This window comes from Brassica napus, chromosome C9, assembly GCF_020379485.1.
Source record: "Brassica napus cultivar Da-Ae chromosome C9, Da-Ae, whole genome shotgun sequence".
Taxonomy (NCBI): Eukaryota; Viridiplantae; Streptophyta; class Magnoliopsida; order Brassicales; family Brassicaceae; genus Brassica; species Brassica napus.
In genome coordinates, this window is record NC_063452.1 from 60780979 (window position 1) to 60800330 (window position 19352).

Here is a 19352-nt window from a genome sequence, read left to right on the forward strand (position 1 = left end):
GTGTTCATAATGCGACAAACAATCAAAGATCGCAATTGTAGTTGGATGTTGTTCTCATCATTTTACTTTTGTATTTTGTTGGTTTTCATGACTATGTATGTATTTGTGAATCTGTTTATTATCTGATTAATAAATCTAAGGTGTTTAAAAAATGGTTTGACTCAATTTCTTATATTAAGAGTGGTTGAAACGACCGAATAAAATTGTAACTAAGAGCATCTATAACTAAGAGCATGTTTATCCCTAAACTCCGTTAAGGATTTTTTTTTTTTTTTTTTTTTTTCTGATTAAAAAAAATTAAAAAATGCACCAATCACGGGCCGCCACGTGTCGGTGAGACCCGTAAACAGTGCAAAAAACACACAACAACACACAACACACGTCTCTTATTTTGCACACATAACATACAGTTTTTTCCTAAACCGTAGGCCCCCCTAAGAGACGCTATAAAGATGCACTAAGAGATATTAACTCGCATAATATTTTTAAAGATTTTCAGATTTGTTTTCAGAAAAAGGCGATTCATAAATAAATAGAAAACAAAAAAAGACGCATTGCATGTGGAATCAACTATAGAAAGCTGCACTTATAAAATGCTCCATTTGTTCCACTTCCATTGTTGGGTATCATTTAGTTTATTAGTATTACTTTTATCGTCTTATTGTAAACACACATGCAGACTACTATTATTGGTTGACGTACGACTGAAAAGTAGTTAAAATAAAAGCCTGACCGCAGTGGAGTCTCCACTCAAAATGCTTTACTCTCATCTATTCTTCAGCCTCGTCCACGATCTTTACTTTTGAGAAGATGGGCGAAAGAGACGATGACGCACAAGGTACTCTAGAGAAGGCGAGGATTCCTTTATTGAGGGATCAACATGCGGCGGAGGACGGAGGAGGAAGAATAGAGATAGAGATAGAGACATGGATGGAAACGAAGAAGCTATGGCGTATCGTGGGACCGGCCATATTCTCCAGAGTCTCGACCTACTCGATCTTCGTCATTACTCAGGCTTTTGCCGGCCACCTAGGCGAGCTAGAACTCGCCGCCATATCCATCGTCCACAACGTCATCATCAGCTTCAGTTTCGGCCTCCTTGTATTCACACACACACGAAACACTTACTACCTTATAATAATATAATGTCTAGTTTTTTGAAGAAACTATTTTAATAAATATATGCAGCTAGGAATGGCGAGTGCGTTGGAAACGCTGTGCGGGCAAGCGTTTGGAGCCAAGAAGTATGACATGTTGGGAGTGTATATGCAGCGATCTTGGATCGTTCTCTTCTTATTCTGCATCTTGCTCCTTCCTATGTACTTGTTTGCGTCTCCAATTCTCAAGTTCTTTGGCCAGCCTGATGACATTGCTGAGCTCACGGGTATTATCGCCGTTTGGACCATTCCTACCCATTTTGCATATGCCTTCTATTTACCTCTAAGCCGCTTCCTCCAATGCCAGCTCAAGAATAGGGTATATATGTAACTAAATAAATATGTGAAAGGTCGCAAGGGAAGGGTGTTTGGTTGATATTCTCTTACAATAACAGGTGGTTGCATTTTCTTCTGGATTGGCACTTGTGGTTCACATATTTGTGTGCTGCCTTTTTGTGAACGGTCTTAAACTTGGAGTCATAGGGACTATGGCTACTATTAACGTGTCATGGTGGTTCAATGTATTCATCTTATTTACTTACACTACTTGCGGCGGTTGTCCACTTGGACCGGTTTCTCCACCGAAGCTTTCACCAAACTATGGGAATTCGCTAAGCTCTCTACGTCCTCCGGAATCATGATTTGGTATTTAATTCGTTAAACTCCCCTTCTGTCACATTTATTTAAGTTTGGTTTACATATTCAATACAACTGCTTACGGTATATTTTTGTCCAGAGACAGCTTGGAGTATTGGTATTACAAAATTTTAATTGTGATGACTGGAAATATGGAAGATACAAAAATTGCTGTCGACTCTTTGTCTATATGGTACGTCGAATTTATAGTACTTTTGGAGATTACTATATAATATATATGTTATTTTCTGAACGTAAATCATATGTTCAATTTTCATGGGCAGCATGTCAATAAACGGTTTGGAGATGATGATTCCATTTGCTTTCTTTGCCGGCACCGGGTAATCAATCTCTCACTTTTATTACTAGCTGATAGATACTTTCATTTTTGCTTATATCTCTATAGTTAGACTACTTCATATGGCTTAAAAGTAGTCGTTTAATTCACAAGACTAACTACAAATTTTTTTTTGAACACTGACTACAATTTATAACATGTTTTTATTGTAGCGTACGAGTGGCGAATGAATTAGGAGCAGGCAGTGGAAGAAGAGCTAGATTTGCAATGGTCGTATCAGTGACACAATCGTTAATCATCGGAATAATATTTTCGGTGCTCGTAGCATTTCTTCATGATCAAATCGGTTGGATTTTCTCTTCAAGTGAAACTGTCATAAAAGCTGTCGCTGATCTCTCTATTCTCTTAGAGCATGTCCATCAATCAGAACCCTCTATGGGTTCTGATCAATAAATTAGTAATAAATATAGTGATTTGAAAGGTTTAGAACTTGTGTTAATCTAATTTAATTTTTCCTCGTCCAATGGTAGAACTTCATTGAGGTTCTTAAATTTTTTTTTTTAAGTAGAATGATTGGATTTCATAACATGAAAGAATATAATTTTTTTTTAAAACGAAGACATTACAACATATTGAAAATACAAATAGTAATCGTAAACGAGAAAAAATCGATTTTTGATGTATTTTGTTTTCACGGACTCGATTCCGAATGCTCATCATATTCCCGAGATTTGAAGGCATATCTGATGATCAAAAATTTGGTCGAATCTTTCATCCATAATTTCTTCAAGATTATTAGAAGAGGAAGAAGCCATTTAGAATAAATGTTTTTGGTGAAATGGTAAAAGAAACATAATATTTTAGGAATTTTTGATGAAATGGTTTGTTGCAATGATAATAGAAACACAATAACATACTCTTTTTGTCTTAAGATAGACTCGGAAGAGGAAAAAAGAAATGGTTTGTTGAAAAGGTAAAGAGAAACATAATACACTCGGAAGAGAAAAATATAAATGGTTTGTTCATAACATCGATCAATATTGCATAGCTTATAAAGAGTTAATACCAATGACTATATCAAGACATGGTCAGCGAAACTGTTAGTTTCAGGTTTCATACTGTTGTACATGGACAATATGAGTTGCTAAGAAGACAGAATTTCCAAGAACTGGTGGATGGCGTCTTGAATCTTTGCAAATGCGACCACAAACTCTGCTGTATCTGTTTGATTCAGCAGCTTCTTCATCACCGGTTCCAACACTTTATACCTGCACATCACCAGTTTCTGCTATTCAAATCTTTCACTTAACTCAACCAAACTATAAAGAAAATAACATACCCTTTGTCTTTTAGTTCATCACTAACATTCCTTATTTTTGTGATGGTGAGAAAAGCAAAACCTGAGTCAGCTCATGAGGCGGTATCCAAGCCAGGACACAGCAGCCAGCTCATGAGGCGGTATCTTATTTCTGTGGAAGGTCAAGAATGGAAGTGGGACGCCAGTCTCCAAGCCAGGACACAGCAGCCAGCTCATGAGGCGGTATCCAGGTGGGCATGAGAAGGTTAGAGACATCCTTCAAGGAGGTTGAAACCATGGTCTTGAAGTAATGCGACTGGTATCTGCTCAGCTGTTCTTCAATCAGCTCATCAAGCTCCCACCTGGATTTAAGTTCCTTGTCTAGTCTTGCAGCTATGATATTCTGTTCTTGCCTCCACAGTTCGTACAAGTCTCCAGGTGATTCGTCACCTAAGCAATCAGGTAACATCAGTTACTTTATCATGATGGCAAAAACAGATAACATTACAATGCAATTATCAAAAGTTTCACCCATCTACATTACTATATAAGTAACTCAAAAAACTTAGTTAAATAATGAAACTTTATGCGGATACCTTTTCTAGAAGAGTCGTGCTGGTGAGATCTCCAGGAGTGATGTCTTTCAGAAGAACCACCGGCTTTACTAGCAGCGTTTCTCTCAAGATCATCCCATGAAACTGATTCCACAATGTGGGTTTCCTCAAATCCACTCTCTTCACTACATCAATAAGAGGCTAACCCAACCTGAGAAAAAAACTGAAAATTGTTAGTGTCTACATAACAGATGGGTTTCAACGAGGGAAGAATCCATAACAAACTTAATCAAATGATCCAAAACACTTGAACCTCTTCACAAACGAGATCGTAACACTAATACCAATTACAAGTCTTGGAACCAACAATGCAAACTCGAAAGGTGGAGCTAGCTGGAATAAATGCATGAAGCGCGCGCGCACACACACACACATGGATGCACATGCTCTCATAAATACACTCCTCCTCCAAAAAGAAAACTTTTTTTAGATTCAGACAAAAGAGAAAAAGATCAAACCTTTACGGCAAGAGAAGGTCCTAATCGATCAGCGAAGACACTGGAACCGACCCAGCAAACGAAACACATGATAGCCGCAACGAACCCAGATTTCTTATCCAAGCAGATGTGGATTACGATGTTGATTGGGTTGCTGTGGTAAGCACCGTAGAAGGCGAAGTGCTTCTCGAGATCGAGCAATTCCATCATGCAAAGAGTGAACCTCCAAGGTGATTTCATTGACAGATTTGGAGGAGATGCTGGAGTGATCGATAGATTTTGTAACATGTAAAGAGAAGAATGAAGAAGATGAAAGAAACCGACGGAAAAATAAATGGGATTTTTTTTCCTTTTATTTTTAAAGCATATCCAATACAAGAGAGACACGTTAGGGGTTTTTAGCATTTCTTAAAACTCATTTTTTGACACCGGTTCTCTTGTATTTAGGCATTTTTGATTTTTTTTCTTTTTTGATTTTTCTTAAGAACTCTTTGTTGGGACCACCAACAGTGTTCACGATTCTTCTCAACAGTGTTCAGCCAATTCTTTCCGGTTCGCCACAAAACAATATAGTTTCTTTTGGTATCCCAAATTAAACCGGGTCAAACCGTTGTGAAGTGACTTTTGATTTTTCTTTTGTTAGGTGTTGCTGTTGGATCCGGTTGGCAATCATCCGTGGCATATATAAACTTAGGATGCTATTATTTCATTGGACTTCCACTTGGATTTGTTATGGGCTGGATTTTCAAGTCTGGTGTCAAGGTAACCCTAGTTTGCTTTCTTTATTTGACATCAAATTAGAATATTAATGTAATCTTAAATCTCTCTATGTTTATACTTCTCTTGTTATTATGTTGGAACTCGGGTATTTGGGCTGGTATGATATTTGGAGGAACCGCGATTCAAACATTGATTTTGACCTGTATTGTTATGAGATGTGACTGGGAAAAAGAGGTAATTCAGTTCTAATTCAAACATTTTTTATTCTTATGATTTTGCTTGCTGCTTTTGGCTCAGGTATATGATTTTTTCATGTATGTTTATTTAATACAAATGGTTTGTGTTCATTTCAATTTTATAGGCCCAAAAAGCAAATGTTCGCGTTAAGAGATGGTCTGTCTCAGATCCAAGAAATTGAAGACTGTATTTCTACTTCAGCTTTAAATTATAAAAGCATCATACTAAAAACATGATGCTACTGCCAGATTGTATACATGTTTAAGAAATTATTGATGTTACCGTTAGATTTTTCTTATCGTCTTATATTGCATTATTGCGGTGGGGTTTGCATGAATCTGTGGACCATGGACATATAAAGCCTAAAGCCTCAATTCAGCACGTTTTTTACGAGTCGGAAACTTAATTATAACTGTCAGATAAGCCGAAGGGAAATGGACACGTACACGATTTAAGACCATGGAACCAATGTATTAGTCAAGGCCATCGCAAACGCAACGTTTTAGCATGCACACTTAGCAAGCAAAACAAAGCTTGGGTTTGCAGTCTTTAACATTATAATTTGAGGAAAAAAAACATTATAATTTGAGTTAGTTTTAATGATTCGGCTCATATTTTTAATAGCTACCACGCGTCTACGCGTATGTCATGAGACTGCTTTTTCCGTCAACGTTAAGAACTACAAAGTGATGTAGTGGATAAATTCGAGATTAGACTACGTAACAAGCTGGGGTGTTACGTTCTTTCACCAAAACAAAATTTTATCCCTTACCAACCTAATTGTGGCATCTCATTTACTGTGGCTGATTGATTGTTTGGTGGTTGTTTTGTCGTACATGTGTCCCAAGCTCCCCTTTACACTACAAGAAAACATCGGTATTCTGACGGACATTCCGACGGAAAATGAAATCCTCGGAATATACCGACGGAATTCCGAGGAAATATCAATCCGTCGGAATATTCCGAGGAAATTCCGAGGAAAAATGTGTTCCTTGGAAAAAACCGATGAATTCCGAGGAAATATTATAGCTGTTGGAGAGCCGTTGGAGAATTTTACAAAATTCCGAGGAAATTCCGACGAAAACCCAAAAAATTGCTCAAGAACACGATTTGAGAATGTGGAGATTCGCGGAATATACCTTTCTTAGGGTGAAAACGAGTGTAGGAATCAGGTAGAGCTCGAAAAATCAAGGGGAATAGAGCCCAAAATTGTTCAAATCGGATGATTATAGAGAGAGAAAAGGGGGGGGGGTCGAATTATAGGGGAAATCGGAGGGGATGAGAGTTCTGAGGTTTTGATCCAAAAAGTTCGGGTTTTGCCTTATACTTCTGTTTCCCGCACACGCATCGATCGATGCGTTTTTGTACAAATACGGATCGATCAATCACATTGTTACGCTTTGGTCCATCTTAGTGATCGATCGATGCGTTTCCGGACATATATCCATCGATCGATCCGTTTATAAAAAAACTTACAAGATTATCCGAGGACATTCCGAGGAACACTTGAGATTCTCGATCGATCGATGGGATAATCTAATTGATCGATCACATTGTTACGCTTTGGTCCATCTTAGTGATCGATCGATGCGTTTTTGGATATATATACATCGATCGATCCGTTTATAAAAAAACCTACGAGATTTTCCGAGGACATTCCGAGGAACGCTTGAGATTCTCGATCGATCGATGGGATAATCTAATCGATCGATCACATTGTTACGCTTTGGTCCATCTTAGTGATCGATCGATGCGTTTTTGGATATATATACATCGATCGATCCGTTTATAAAAAAAAATTGACGTATTGAAACCCCAAACACTAGTTCCTCGGAATTTCCTCGGAATATTCCGACGGAATTCCGAGGAAGAAGAGGGTTTCCTCGGAATTCCCTCGGAATAATCCGAGAAAATTCCGAGGAAATAGGGTTTTTAAACCGAAAACAACGTTTTGCGGTTTGAATAACACCTATATAACCCTTATTAAGTGTCTTACGTTCATTATGAAGTCAAAAATTTGTTCCTTACCGTATAATTAACATTTTTCCGATTGTATGAACGAAATCCCACAACATAAAAGAAACACTTATACCTTTTAATGAACGGTAAAGGGAATACTTTCAATTAGTTTTGAAATTTGTTATTTCATGGTTTATGCTCATCTATACAAAGAATCCTCAATGGTATGCATTACAATTGTATAAGAAATGAAATACGGTAAAAAAAATTGATGTTTTGAAACCCCAAACACTAGTTCCTCGGTATTTCCTCGGAATATTCCGAGGAAATTCCGACGGATATTTTACTATCCGTCGAAATTGCCTCGGAATATTTTCATTTTACCGGGCTAATATTTCGCAAAAATTGAAATTAGAATTCCGACGGAATTCCGACGGATAATGTCCGTCGGACCCTAAGTTTTATAACCACGAGCCCCTTCTTCTTCCCCATTTCTCTCTTCTTCCTCTGCGCGACTCCTCTCTTCTCTCCGGCGATTTCCCCCTGAAATCCGACGATATCTCCGGCGATCTCCCCCTTCTCTTACACAAATCATGTAAGGACCCTATCTCACTCTCTTAGGTTCTATTTGTTAGGTTTTTGTGTAGTTTTGATAGATTTTTGTTAGGGTGATTGGTTAGGATTGTGATTTGGTTGTATAATAGGTTTAGAATTGTGATTTGGTTGAATAATTTGTTTTGTTGAATTGATTTAAAAAATTTTTATAATTTTTTTATTTTTTTTTGTATTTATAAAATCGATTTTTGTATATAAAATCGATTTTTGTATTTTACAAAACGATTTTTCTATATAAATTTGATTTTTTGGATTTTACAAAATCTTTTTTGTATATAAATTCGATTTTTTGGATTTTACAAAACATTTTTAATATCTATAAAACTTTTTTTGTGATTAAAAACTATTATTTGGGATTTAAAAATATTTTTAATATATATATATATATATTATTAAAACTATTTTTGTAATTATTAAACTATTTTTTGTTTATTAGAACTATTTTTATATATTTATTAAATATTTTTAATATCTATAAATCTTTTTTTGTGATTAAATTATTTGGAATTTTTTTTTAAAAAAAAAATTAATTTATATATTTCTGTATTTATTAAATATATTTTTTTAATTTACAAGTCTCATGATGATCAGACCCGACCTCGACAGCGTCGTGGTCGTGGTGGTACGGGGAGCCAGTCTCGGGATTCTAGCCATTTTCAGGATTTTCCTTCGCCCCACAGCTCCAACCATACATCTCTCTCTGCTGCACCCGCTCCTGCTCCTCTCGCTCCCGCTGCTGCATCCGCTCCTGCTCCTCCGGGTCCTCCGGGAGTGATGAGTGTTGCGGAGTTGGTTCAACAGCCCGGTCGTGACCATCTTTCGTAACTCACTCCGTATCCACATGGACGGGGTCAAACATGGTAATTAAACATTTTTTTTTCTTTAAATTTGGATTCATTATTAACCGTTTGTTCTTTTTATTAGGTTCAACCGATCCGGGAACGAGATCAGCGCATGGATCAACCGTATGATGTACTCGGCCCTCGACAGGGGACATCCGACTTTCACTCACTTCCCTACCGACAAGCATGTTCTGTGGTTTCGTCAGTTTGTGGTAAGTATTCTAATTTTTTACTTATATTTTTAATCTTTAATATAAATTTTCTACTAATTGTGTTTTTTTCAGCAAGAGTTCAACTGAAATTCCGATGAGACGCTCTTTATCTATCACCACTTCGTCCATAAAGTTATGGACAACTATGGGAAGCAGATCCACGAGTGGAAGAAGAAGTGAGAAATCAATAAGGTTCGATTTAATTTATTAAACATTTTTTTAATTTATTAAACTATTTTTTCATTTATTAAACTATTTTCTTTTTTTATTATTAAAAGGTCCCAAAGTCGATGAACGACACGGTCTGGAATGAGTTGTGTGCGCATTGGGATAAGGAAGAGACGAAAGAAACTTCTTCCACCAACTCCACCAACCGCAGGAGCGACCGTAAAGGGAAGGGCATCTACAAGCATAACTTGGGTGCTCAATCTATTGCCACTCTGGGAGATCGCATGGTAAGTTCAACCGCTTTTTCTTCAATTATTTGAGTTTCAGAATTTTAATTTATTGTGCATTTCTTCTAATTTCTAATGTTTCTTTAATTTATGTTTTTTTTCAAGACGGAAGAAAATGATGGGGAGCCGGTTGATGATCTCGCCCTAATGAGGATGGCGTATACCAACAAGAAGACCGGCCAGATTGATGACGGTCTTGTGAGGGACGTGGTCGACCTGGTCCAAACTCAGGTGGTAGACGAAGTGTCTCAGCTTCAAACCGAGGATGACGCTTCGACGGCTTCGACCAACTTGTCCCGGTTTCGAATCAACGAAATCGTTGAATCCGTAAGTTCTTTTTTTTTTAAAGTTCAATTCATTTATTTCTTGGTTTAAATTTGTAAATTTGGCTATTTTCTATTCAATCGGTTCCAAAGAAGAAGGGACGTTTGGTCGGTTTGGGTCGTCGCACCCGGTCGGTTCCTCCTTCTTCTGCACCACCGCCCTTTGTTGATCCAGAAGTACTTACGGCTCAGTTGAAGGACAAGGATGATCGCATATCTTTGTTGGAGACCCAGATGGCGGCTCAACAGGCGGGCTATGAGGCACAGAGGAGGCTGAACCAGCAAATGATGGAGATGATGCAGAGGATGTACCCGAACGAGGTGTTCCCGGACGTGCCAGACCCGTAGTTTTTTTTTTTTCCAAAAACTCGGAATGTTTTATTTTTATTTGTGAAACTTTGAATATTAATTAATATGATTTCAATTTTAATTTTAATTTTATATTTTTGAATTTAAATTTCAAAAATTTTATTTTTGAAAAAAAATTAATATTTTTTACATTCCGAGGAAATTAATTATATTTTTTACTCGATCGATCGATGCGTTTTTGGACATATATCCATCGATCGATCTGTTTATAAAAAAAACGTTCGGAATATACCGAGGGACATCTTCCTCGGAATATACCGAGGGACATGTATTCCGAGGAAGATGTCCGTCGGTATATTCCGATTGATCGATGGATATATGTCCAAAAACGCATCGATCGATGAACTTCCGAGGAAATATCCCGACGAAGTTCTCCCTCGGTATATTCCGAGGAGATTTCCGACAAACTAGTGATCATCGGAATTTACTCGGAAATTTGTTTCCTCGGAATTCCGTCGGAAAATTCCGAAGGATTTCCGAGGAAAGAAGAAATTCCGAGGAATTATTTCCGAGGACTTGTTTCGTCGGAATAACGTTATTCCGACGAAATTCCGACGATTTTTTTCTTCAGTATCCTTGCTGTTTTCTTGTAGTGTTAAAGCTTCCCCGCTGGTTTCCGAAACCATGACATCAAGCAGTGTGGGCGTAGATGGCCTATAAACAATGAGGCAGAATTGTTAAGCAAAACCACTGATATAGAATACTACAATGTAGAAACAATAGAGCATTAAAGAAAAAAAAATTATAAGATATATTCCATTCTGAGGTATAATATAAGATATATTCCATTCTGAGGTATAATAAAAGTTTAATTAAGATGTGACTAATGTTTTCATATTTTGATATACAAAATATTTTTTTCAAAATCAAGAACTTCAGGAAAAAATTAAATAAATTTAAAACATTTTTCAAAATTAAGAATTTTAGGAAATAATATTTTTCTTTAAAAAAAACGCCACTAGCATTTTGTGGTGAAAAATATATACCACATGAATTTGTTCCACATATGGTATAAATTTTATTATTTTTGCTTTAGTCACGTGCGGATATATATGTATTTTATATATTTTTGGTTGACTGGTGACAGGATTGGTTGAAATGAATAACGCACTTGAACAGTACGCCTCTTCAGCCTCTTCATCTACACCCCCTGTATCAAATCAGGTTACTTTTTATTTTTTGGTAATCGTCAAATCAGGTTACTTCATCTACTCATTTTAGTTTTTAATTTCCAGAAGATCCGGCAATGGAAGAGAGAGCCGACGAAGCACAAGTTCCTCTAGAGAAGGCGATGATTCCTCTGTTAGGGGATGACAATGTGGCGGAAGAGAAAGACAGAAAAACAAAGAGAAAGATATGGATGGAGACGAAGAAGCTATGGCGTATCGTTGGACCAGCCATATTCACTAGGGTCTCCACCTATTCGATCTTCATCATCACTCAGGCCTTCGCCGGCCACCTCGGCGAGCTTGAGCTAGCCGCCATATCCATCGTCAACAACGTCATCGTCGGCTTCAACTATGGCCTCCTAGTACGTATATATAACACACACACATATTTTCTAGCTTCTATTTATAATGTTGGGTTAATATATGAAGAAACTACAAATATTTATATGCAGCTTGGAATGGCCACTGCGTTGGAAACATTGTGCGGTCAAGCGTTTGGAGCGAAGAAGTATGACAAGTTGGGAGTGTATTTGCAGCGATCTTGGATTGTTCTCTTCTTATGCTCCATCTTGCTACTCCCCGTGTACTTCTTCACGTCTCCGATTCTTAAGTTCGTCGGCCAGCCTGACGACATCGCCGAGCTCTCTGGTACCGTCGCTGTTTGGGCCATACCTGCCCATTTCTCATTTGCATTCTTTTTCCCTATCAACCGATTCCTCCAATCCCAGCTCAAGAATATGGTATGTACCTTAAGATTTTAAATGTCACAACGCGGCGGGTTAGTCCAAGTACTTTGTGGACTAGACGGCTCTATTCCTGGGGTAGATTGTGCTAGTCTTCATAAAATATGTTTGCAATAGACAAATTGATAAATGACTCAAATAAATAACACATAAATGTTTATGGAAGAAATTGTACAAGATTCTCATGATACATATAGGTTTGTTACAACATGCATAGGTTTATATAGAGAAAAAAATCAATCTAAATTTTATAGAGATTAATCAATCTGATTTTCTAGACTACTATATATAAAATAAGATATTGTGTTTTTTTTAGATTTTTCCTGATATCTATTTTCTAGAATTTCCAATACAATTTTTTGTTTTATGTACCACTTAATATATTCTGTGTGTTTTAACTTGTTTTGTCCCGTAGTTTTGGGTGAACTGGCTAGCTAAAAACATTAAACCCTGAAAAGAAAAATCAAACATGCCTGAAAATAAAAATCGACCCATTTTCCCTATAAAATAGTTCAATTTTTCTTGATATTAATCTTGCTAAATGCTAAATGTCTCTTACTTATATTACCACCAGGTGATTGCAATCTCTTCCGGAGTGGCATTTGTGGTACACATATTTGTGTGTTGGCTTTTTGTGTATGTTCTTAAACTTGGAGTCATAGGGACCATCGCTACTGCTAACGTGTCATGGTGGCTCAATGTCTTCATTTTATTTACATACACCACTTGTGGCGGTTGTCCGCTCACTTGGACCGGTTTCTCCGTCGAAGCTTTCACCAGACTATGGGAGTTCACTAAGCTCTCTGCATCCTCTGGAATCATGCTTTGGTATCTGTCGCCTTTTTTCTTTTTATGGTTTTACGGAACGGAACACAACTTCTTACGGTAGATTTTTTTACTTGGACAGCTTGGAGAATTGGTATTATAGGATTTTAATTGTGATGACAGGAAATCTCCAGGACGCAAAAATTGCTGTCGACTCTATGTCTATATGGTACGTCAAATATATAGCTTTGGAGATTAATATAATGTACCTGAAAATTTTTATAATGCCATATTTATGCTGCATATTACTATGGACAAATTTTATAGTAAACATTTTCATCGACAGCATGTTGATAAATGGTCTGGAGACGATGATTCCACTTGCTTTCTTCGCCGGGACCAGGTATAACCAATCTCTTACTTTGTTACTGATATATATACTTTCCTTTTGTTTCGTTTGGTCAAAATTATTCATGACACCAAGAACAATTAGATTTTTTTTTTTTTTTTTGGTAACTCTGGTATCTGGGCAGCCACATTCCCAACTATCCCCGTAAGGGGTCCAGCGCCCCAACGGAAGGGATGTTAAATCCGTTGTGGCCGGGGTTCGAACTCGTGATGACGGGCACCTCAGCCGAGGTTTCTATACCACCAGACCACGAGGCCCGGTTAAGAACAATTAGATTTGGTTGTACTAGTTCACTTTATAAGACTAGCTATAATTATCTCTTCTTCATATTATTGCTAGTCTGGTTGCTTCATTTATTTAGATTGATTAGGATTATAACATGTTTTTGTAGTGTACGAGTAGCGAATGAATTAGGAGCAGGAAACGGGGGAAAAGCAAGGTTTGCAATGATCATATCAGTGATACAATCGTTAATCATCGGAATAATCCTATCTGTGCTCGTAGTCTTTCTTCATAATCAAATCGGTTGGATCTTCTCTTCAAGCGAAGCTGTTATAAAAGCAGTGAATAACCTTTCTATTCTTTTAGCCTTTACGATTCTTCTCAACAGTGTCTATCCCGTTCTTTCCGGTAGGTCACACAAACAAAATAATATATTTTTCAAAAAACTAAGATAAACCGGTCAACGGTCATGTATTGATTTTGATTAGGTGCTGCGGTTGGTTCGGGTTGGCAATCAGTAGTGGCATACATTAATCTAGGATGCTACTATTTCATTGGACTTCCACTTGGATTTGTCATGGGTTGGGTTTTCAACACCGGTGTTAAGGTAAATGCAAGTTTTATTTGTTTATTTTGAAAGTTAATCTCGACCCTTTTCTCTCTACAGTTTTCATAAATATGCATATTGCTATTATGCGTTAAAAGGGTATTTGGGCTGGTATGATATTCGGAGGAACCGCTATTCAGACGTTTATATTGATTTTTATTACTATGAGATGTGACTGGGAGAATGAGGTAACTCAGTTCTTTTGTTTATACGTGGTTATTGCTCATATATATATGGTTTATTTCATCATCATGCGTCTCTTTTTAACACAATTGTTCATCATGCGTCTCTTTTTAACACAATTGTTTCGTCGTTTCTTTCAAATTTGTAGGCACAGAAAGCAAGCATGCGCGTTAAAAATTGGCAGGTCTCGGATGCAAGAAAATGAAAGCGAAACCTTAAATGTGCCATATTATTGTCTCTGGAGCATATGTGTTTTAAAATAAGTGACTAAACCCAATACATATTGTATCATGTCAATCACCTAAACAAATGATCGAAGGCCACAACTGGAGCAATGACCGATTTGTTTTCTTTATGAATGTTTTATAATAGAATAGGAAATTAAGTTACACGTTGACTTTATAATTTTTTTAATTCTTTACATAAGGAATTACTTATACACACTCGTCTTTGTGGGAGGAAGAAGACATGTCTTTTCCCAAATCTCTCTTCAAACTTGGTGATGATGGAATCTCTTCCAGTTAGACTCATGCCAAGCCTCGTTTTGTTTACCTTTTTTTTCTCATCCGCATATAAAGTAAAAAAATATCTACATTCCTCATCGGTCCAGCTCCAAACAACAACTATCATTAATAACCAAGCTAACTACACGTAAACAATCACAAAACAAACAAAGAACTAATTAAAACCAGATCAAAAACTTACATCATCTTTAGCCATGTTTCTTCTCTAGCTGTGGTCCTTACTAAAACCTGGAAAAAAAAAATATATGCAAGTGCGTTTACATATGACGACTGATTGGTAAAATGACAAAACCTACTTAATCTTTATAAGTGGACAGGTTCACGTGAACTCCACAAAACAAATGAGAACTATTTACACAATAATATAATTGTCATGAAGCTAATGAATCAGTCACATGTACATTTAAAATCATTAATAAACAATCACTCTATGCTACAAATGGACAGAGGACATACATGAAACGAACAGTGGCTCAGACACACTATAACACCAATTTAACGAAACCAACATTTTACAAGAGATAGAGAGTGATCCTCAAAGACCCTACTGCCAAATCAACTTATAAATGCTCAAAACGAAACTTTCAAGAGATAGAAAAGTGATATTCAAAAATCCAATAGCCAAATCAACCCATAGATCAAATCCGAGATCGTGACTACACAATATAACAATAAAAATCGAAATTAAAAGAAAATGAAACCTAGATAGAACTTTCCCGTCGCCGGAGAGTAGGATTCCAGTGAAAAGAAGATGCTCTGAGATGAGATCAAAGTGAAAGCCAGATATGAGAAGAAGCTTGGAGTCGCCGAGAGTGAAAGGAGACGAAAAAATGTATTTAGGGTTAATGGCATTGTTTTGTAATTTTATTTAAATATTAAAGGTGTTCTGGTCATTTTGATGTTTTAGTCGCAAAATTTTAATCGCGACGCTAAATTTTTCAGCGATTCGAATTTCAGATCGTTGATCACTAGCGTCTGGTTGCTGCGACCTGTCGTGATATCAGCGACAACTAAACGAACACACTTTGGTCGTTGACGCTAGTCGCCGACGCCAACGACCTCGAAACAAACAGGGCCTAAGCATTATTATTATTAAAAGAAAGACAGATCCCATTCCAAGACAAACCAAATTAAAAAGTAGTGAAACGCAAACCCAAGTGTAAACCGGATATTTTCTCACCTAACTGAGCCAATCAGCTCTCAACCTTACGTATAGAGGATGAACTGGACCGGTTCATTCGTCAAAGCCTAGTCATCAAAAGTTTCCCACTCGGACTCCCGTTTTGACAACTCCCTCATTGCTATCTCAGAGTCGTCGAATGTTACCCATTCGGTCTGAACCGAACTTGCTAGTTCAACCATCTCCTCATCGTCCTTAACCGTTGTCTGAACCAAACCGGTTAAGTTAACCATCTCCTTATCGCTATGTACCATATCGGCCTTCAATGTTTCAACCAAACACCAGAAATCTTCTGCCAAACGTCTATAATGCCAGAAAAATCCTCTCAAACTCTCCTTGCATTCTTCAAGTCTCATCAAAACCAACCTTAAATCGTTCAAACTGGAATCACCAACCGGTTCCGGTTTAGTCAATCTTTCATTCAACACTTGAAGCCGTATCATAACCAATATTACAACCGTAAAGTAGTCTTGAATCACGAGCTCTCTGATCTCGTCCACGATCTTGTTCTGGAACAAAAGTGGAGTATCCGGTCTAGTACATATATGCTCAAGGAAAGTCAAAAGAGAGTCGGTCTGTCTCATTATGTACCCGGTTTGGTAAGACGAAACACAATCTTTCTCTTTAGATTTCTCTTTTGAGCTATCCGTTAAATTTGGAAAAGACCCTACTACCTTCAAAATCCACGAGAGACTATCCAAATATCGTCCATACCTGAATAAAGCCAAACACACACACACACACAAAGGAAAAAACTTCTTAGTATTATAATATCCAAGTCGGTAACCGATATGAATTATGAACGCGTCCAAGTTATTAGATATATGTCATAGTCACATCAAATAATAGAAAAAGGGGAAAAAATAATTACCATATGATCCATGGTGATAATTCTATTGTGAGATTAGAAGATTTGTCTGAGAAATCATTCAGTTTCAGACTGTTTCTACCGCGATCAAGTCCTTCAAACTTGTATCTCGATGATTTGATAAGTATGTGGAAGACTATGAGAGACTTGATGGCCACAAAAGCATTCTTTGTGACTTGTAACCTCCACATAACCGCCGCAAAAGCTACCGGGGCATGACGACCATTGGAGTAAGAGACGACGTCGGAGATGTAGTTGCTATCGGGTGGTTTATGAGAAGTATGAGTTGTTGACTTCAAAAGGGCTAAGTGAATATATCTGACCGACTTCGAACTGAAACTATAGAACAAACTGGCTTTGCATATTGAAGCTTTGTCTTTGACTTTTCCGATTATGAGAGATTTGAGTTTTGCCATTCTCTTTTGGCAGAAGAAAAGAAGAAAATAAAGAAACTGGGTTGCTTGATTAATTATGGGAGTCTTCTTGGTTCTTATAGTCGTCAGGTTTTATTCACTCTCTTATTTAAAGAGTTTCCTTTTTAATTAGGGGAAAATATATGTGGGTTTTTTTTTGTGAAGATTCAAATGTGTCCAAGTCTCCTTTTTCCATTACGAGTTTTGTGGATATCTTCTATTTCCAAAGTCACTAGTTCATATTTTATTGATATTAATCATTGACAAGTTCGTAGTCAACATCACATAATACACCAATTATATAATATTCCTTATATATTATTTGATAAGCATTACAACTTCTTTTTGTAGCCACATGTCATCACTAGAATGATTCTTATAATCATTAGAGAAATATGTTGGTTCATCTAATTATATAATAAGTTTTTTATTAAACTAACAATAAATTCATCATTAATGTACTTTATTATTTCTTTAAATAAAATTTACGGAATTGCCTAATGTGGCTAAAATATATATGACAATTAATGATTTTGAATAATAAAGATTTGATAAAAAATAGTGTATCTTCTATCATATTTGTTTAATTTTAAGCTATTAAATAAATTAAACAACCACAATAACCATATAATAAAAATTTAGATTTTTATTTATATGTTATATTTTGAATTTTTACAAACGGCTATAAATTACTAAAACTGTTAAAAGTTTCACATTCAAATTTATGATCAATGGTCTAAAATTTTTGTTATGACAAAATACAAATGATTACAAAAATTATATAAGTAAAAGGTCTAATTTAATTAATTATTAAGATTAAAATATATATCGTTTTAAATTAAACTATAAACCATATAAAATACAATATTTTAGTTTCGAAATTTACTTTGAACAATTTTTTTGATAAAAGTTTTGAACGATCATTGACAACTTATTTTTTTTTAATTATAAATTACTAAAACTATTAATCCCACAATGAAAATTTTGTTATCAGTAATTTAAATTTTTTCTATAAAAGATACAAATGATCAAAAAACTATATGAGTAGAAATCATCCTTTAATAGATATTAATATTAAAAATATACTAAAATATATTATTTATGCTAGTATCATTTAAATTTAATAACATATCCTATCAAATATAAAAAAAAAATATTTTTTGGATTAATAAAATTGATTTATATGTTCACACCAATTTAATTATATATTTAATAGTTACTGACTTTTAATTATTTAATATATTTTTATTATTTCATAATATGTAAAAATATTTAATACATAAAATAATTTATATATATAATGTTGATCCCGCGCAAGGCGCGGATCTTAACCTAGTAATACTGTTGTTTTAATATTTTTTTCCGATTGTGTTGTGTGAATGAATAAGTTTCCCAGTATTTTAATCTATAAGAACTAAATATTTTAATACATATCATAATGCGTGTAATCAATATAAAAGCTAAAGAAATTATGACCTAAGACTTTTCAATCGAAGAGCGAGTCCGTCCATGATGTACAGAAAGAACAATAAAAATAAACATAGGATATGTCGGCATGAGGTTCAATTGCAATAGCAGCCGGTAGCCACCAGCGAATTCCATTGACGCGTAAGAAAAAAATCTCAATTTGATGTCTAAAATATTGGAAGATAACATTTGGTTATATTTTTCATAACAAGATGCTGGGGACCAGACTGGTCAGGTCAAGCTTAAATCCATAAGAATAATTCATGCAAGCCACAGTCGCATGGACTATAAACCATATCACAGAGGACCAAACTGTCATCTCAATTTCTGCGAGTGACATGCAGTTTATCTATACGTATACATCGACCCAACATTTGGTAGTGCTATACTAATATCAACCATGGGGTTGATGACCTGCTTAATTATTATATCATCAATGGCTCTATCAAAAACACTCTATACCCAAATCTGAGGCAAGGAACGAGTACGACCACAATGTAGGCTACATGTCATATATCTAATTTTCAACATTGAAAATTGGTTGTACCGAATAGTATGAATGATCCATAACATTACATCTCCCATCAACCAGAAAAAAAATTAATGATTACATAGCAGCATCGTATGTGTC

At 36.0% G+C, this 19352-nt stretch overlaps 2 protein-coding genes, 1 long non-coding RNA gene and 1 pseudogene across 12 annotated transcripts; 2 read left to right on the forward strand and 2 right to left on the reverse strand.

Annotated features, from left to right (window-relative positions):
- The first annotated feature begins 389 nt into the window (after nucleotides 1-389).
- On the forward strand, nucleotides 390-5687 carry LOC106406823 (annotated as a pseudogene).
- Nucleotides 3081-4765, reverse strand: LOC106406824. Its single transcript, XR_007329100.1, has 4 exons — nucleotides 4461-4765; nucleotides 3985-4153; nucleotides 3431-3838; nucleotides 3081-3359 (listed from the first exon to the last, which is right to left on the reverse strand). It is a non-coding gene; the product is annotated as an uncharacterized LOC106406824 (long non-coding RNA).
- A 5511-nt stretch (nucleotides 5688-11198) lies between the features above and the next one.
- Nucleotides 11199-14708, forward strand: LOC106405685 (protein DETOXIFICATION 28). 9 transcript variants are annotated; one of them, XM_048769368.1, is made up of 10 exons: nucleotides 11199-11335; nucleotides 11407-11702; nucleotides 11793-12080; nucleotides 12658-12911; nucleotides 12991-13077; nucleotides 13195-13251; nucleotides 13370-13887; nucleotides 13968-14086; nucleotides 14185-14274; nucleotides 14418-14708. In XM_048769368.1, the coding sequence occupies exons 2-10, from the start codon at nucleotides 11418-11420 to the stop codon at nucleotides 14472-14474; spliced, it is 1755 nt and encodes a 584-aa protein (XP_048625325.1). In that variant the 5' UTR covers nucleotides 11199-11335; nucleotides 11407-11417; the 3' UTR covers nucleotides 14475-14708. The 9 variants fall into 9 exon arrangements, with proteins under 9 accessions (XP_048625325.1, XP_013701661.1, XP_013701664.1 ...); XM_013846207.3 differs by having other exon boundaries at nucleotides 13382-13887; XM_013846210.3 differs by having other exon boundaries at nucleotides 13649-13887.
- Nucleotides 14472-17433, reverse strand: LOC106405686 (putative clathrin assembly protein At5g10410). 2 transcript variants are annotated; one of them, XR_002662089.2, is made up of 4 exons: nucleotides 16845-17410; nucleotides 15974-16687; nucleotides 14975-15021; nucleotides 14472-14892 (listed from the first exon to the last, which is right to left on the reverse strand). XR_002662089.2 is itself a non-coding variant. In XM_022711510.2 (2 exons), the coding sequence occupies exons 1-2, from the start codon at nucleotides 17255-17257 to the stop codon at nucleotides 16042-16044; spliced, it is 1059 nt and encodes a 352-aa protein (XP_022567231.2). In that variant the 5' UTR covers nucleotides 17258-17433; the 3' UTR covers nucleotides 15866-16041. The 2 variants fall into 2 exon arrangements, 1 of the variants encoding a protein (XP_022567231.2); XM_022711510.2 differs by lacking the exons at nucleotides 14472-14892; nucleotides 14975-15021 and having other exon boundaries at nucleotides 15866-16687; nucleotides 16845-17433.
- Between the last annotated feature and the right edge of the window lie 1919 nt (nucleotides 17434-19352).

Bases quoted from the DNA above. Each gene is read 5' to 3' on its own strand.
- LOC106405686 (XM_022711510.2), bottom strand. From the start codon at position 17,257: ATGGCAAAACTCAAATCTCTCATAATCGGAAAAGTCAAAGACAAAGCT. The intron at 16,688-16,844 runs GTAATTATTTTT...GGCTTTATTCAG, and splicing joins TTATCACCATGGATCATATG to GTATGGACGATATTTGGATA.
- LOC106405685 (XM_048769368.1), top strand. From the start codon at position 11,418: ATGGAAGAGAGAGCCGACGAAGCACAAGTTCCTCTAGAGAAGGCGATG. The intron at 12,081-12,657 runs GTATGTACCTTA...TATTACCACCAG, and splicing joins AATCCCAGCTCAAGAATATG to GTGATTGCAATCTCTTCCGG. The intron at 12,912-12,990 runs GTATCTGTCGCC...TTACTTGGACAG, and splicing joins TCCTCTGGAATCATGCTTTG to CTTGGAGAATTGGTATTATA.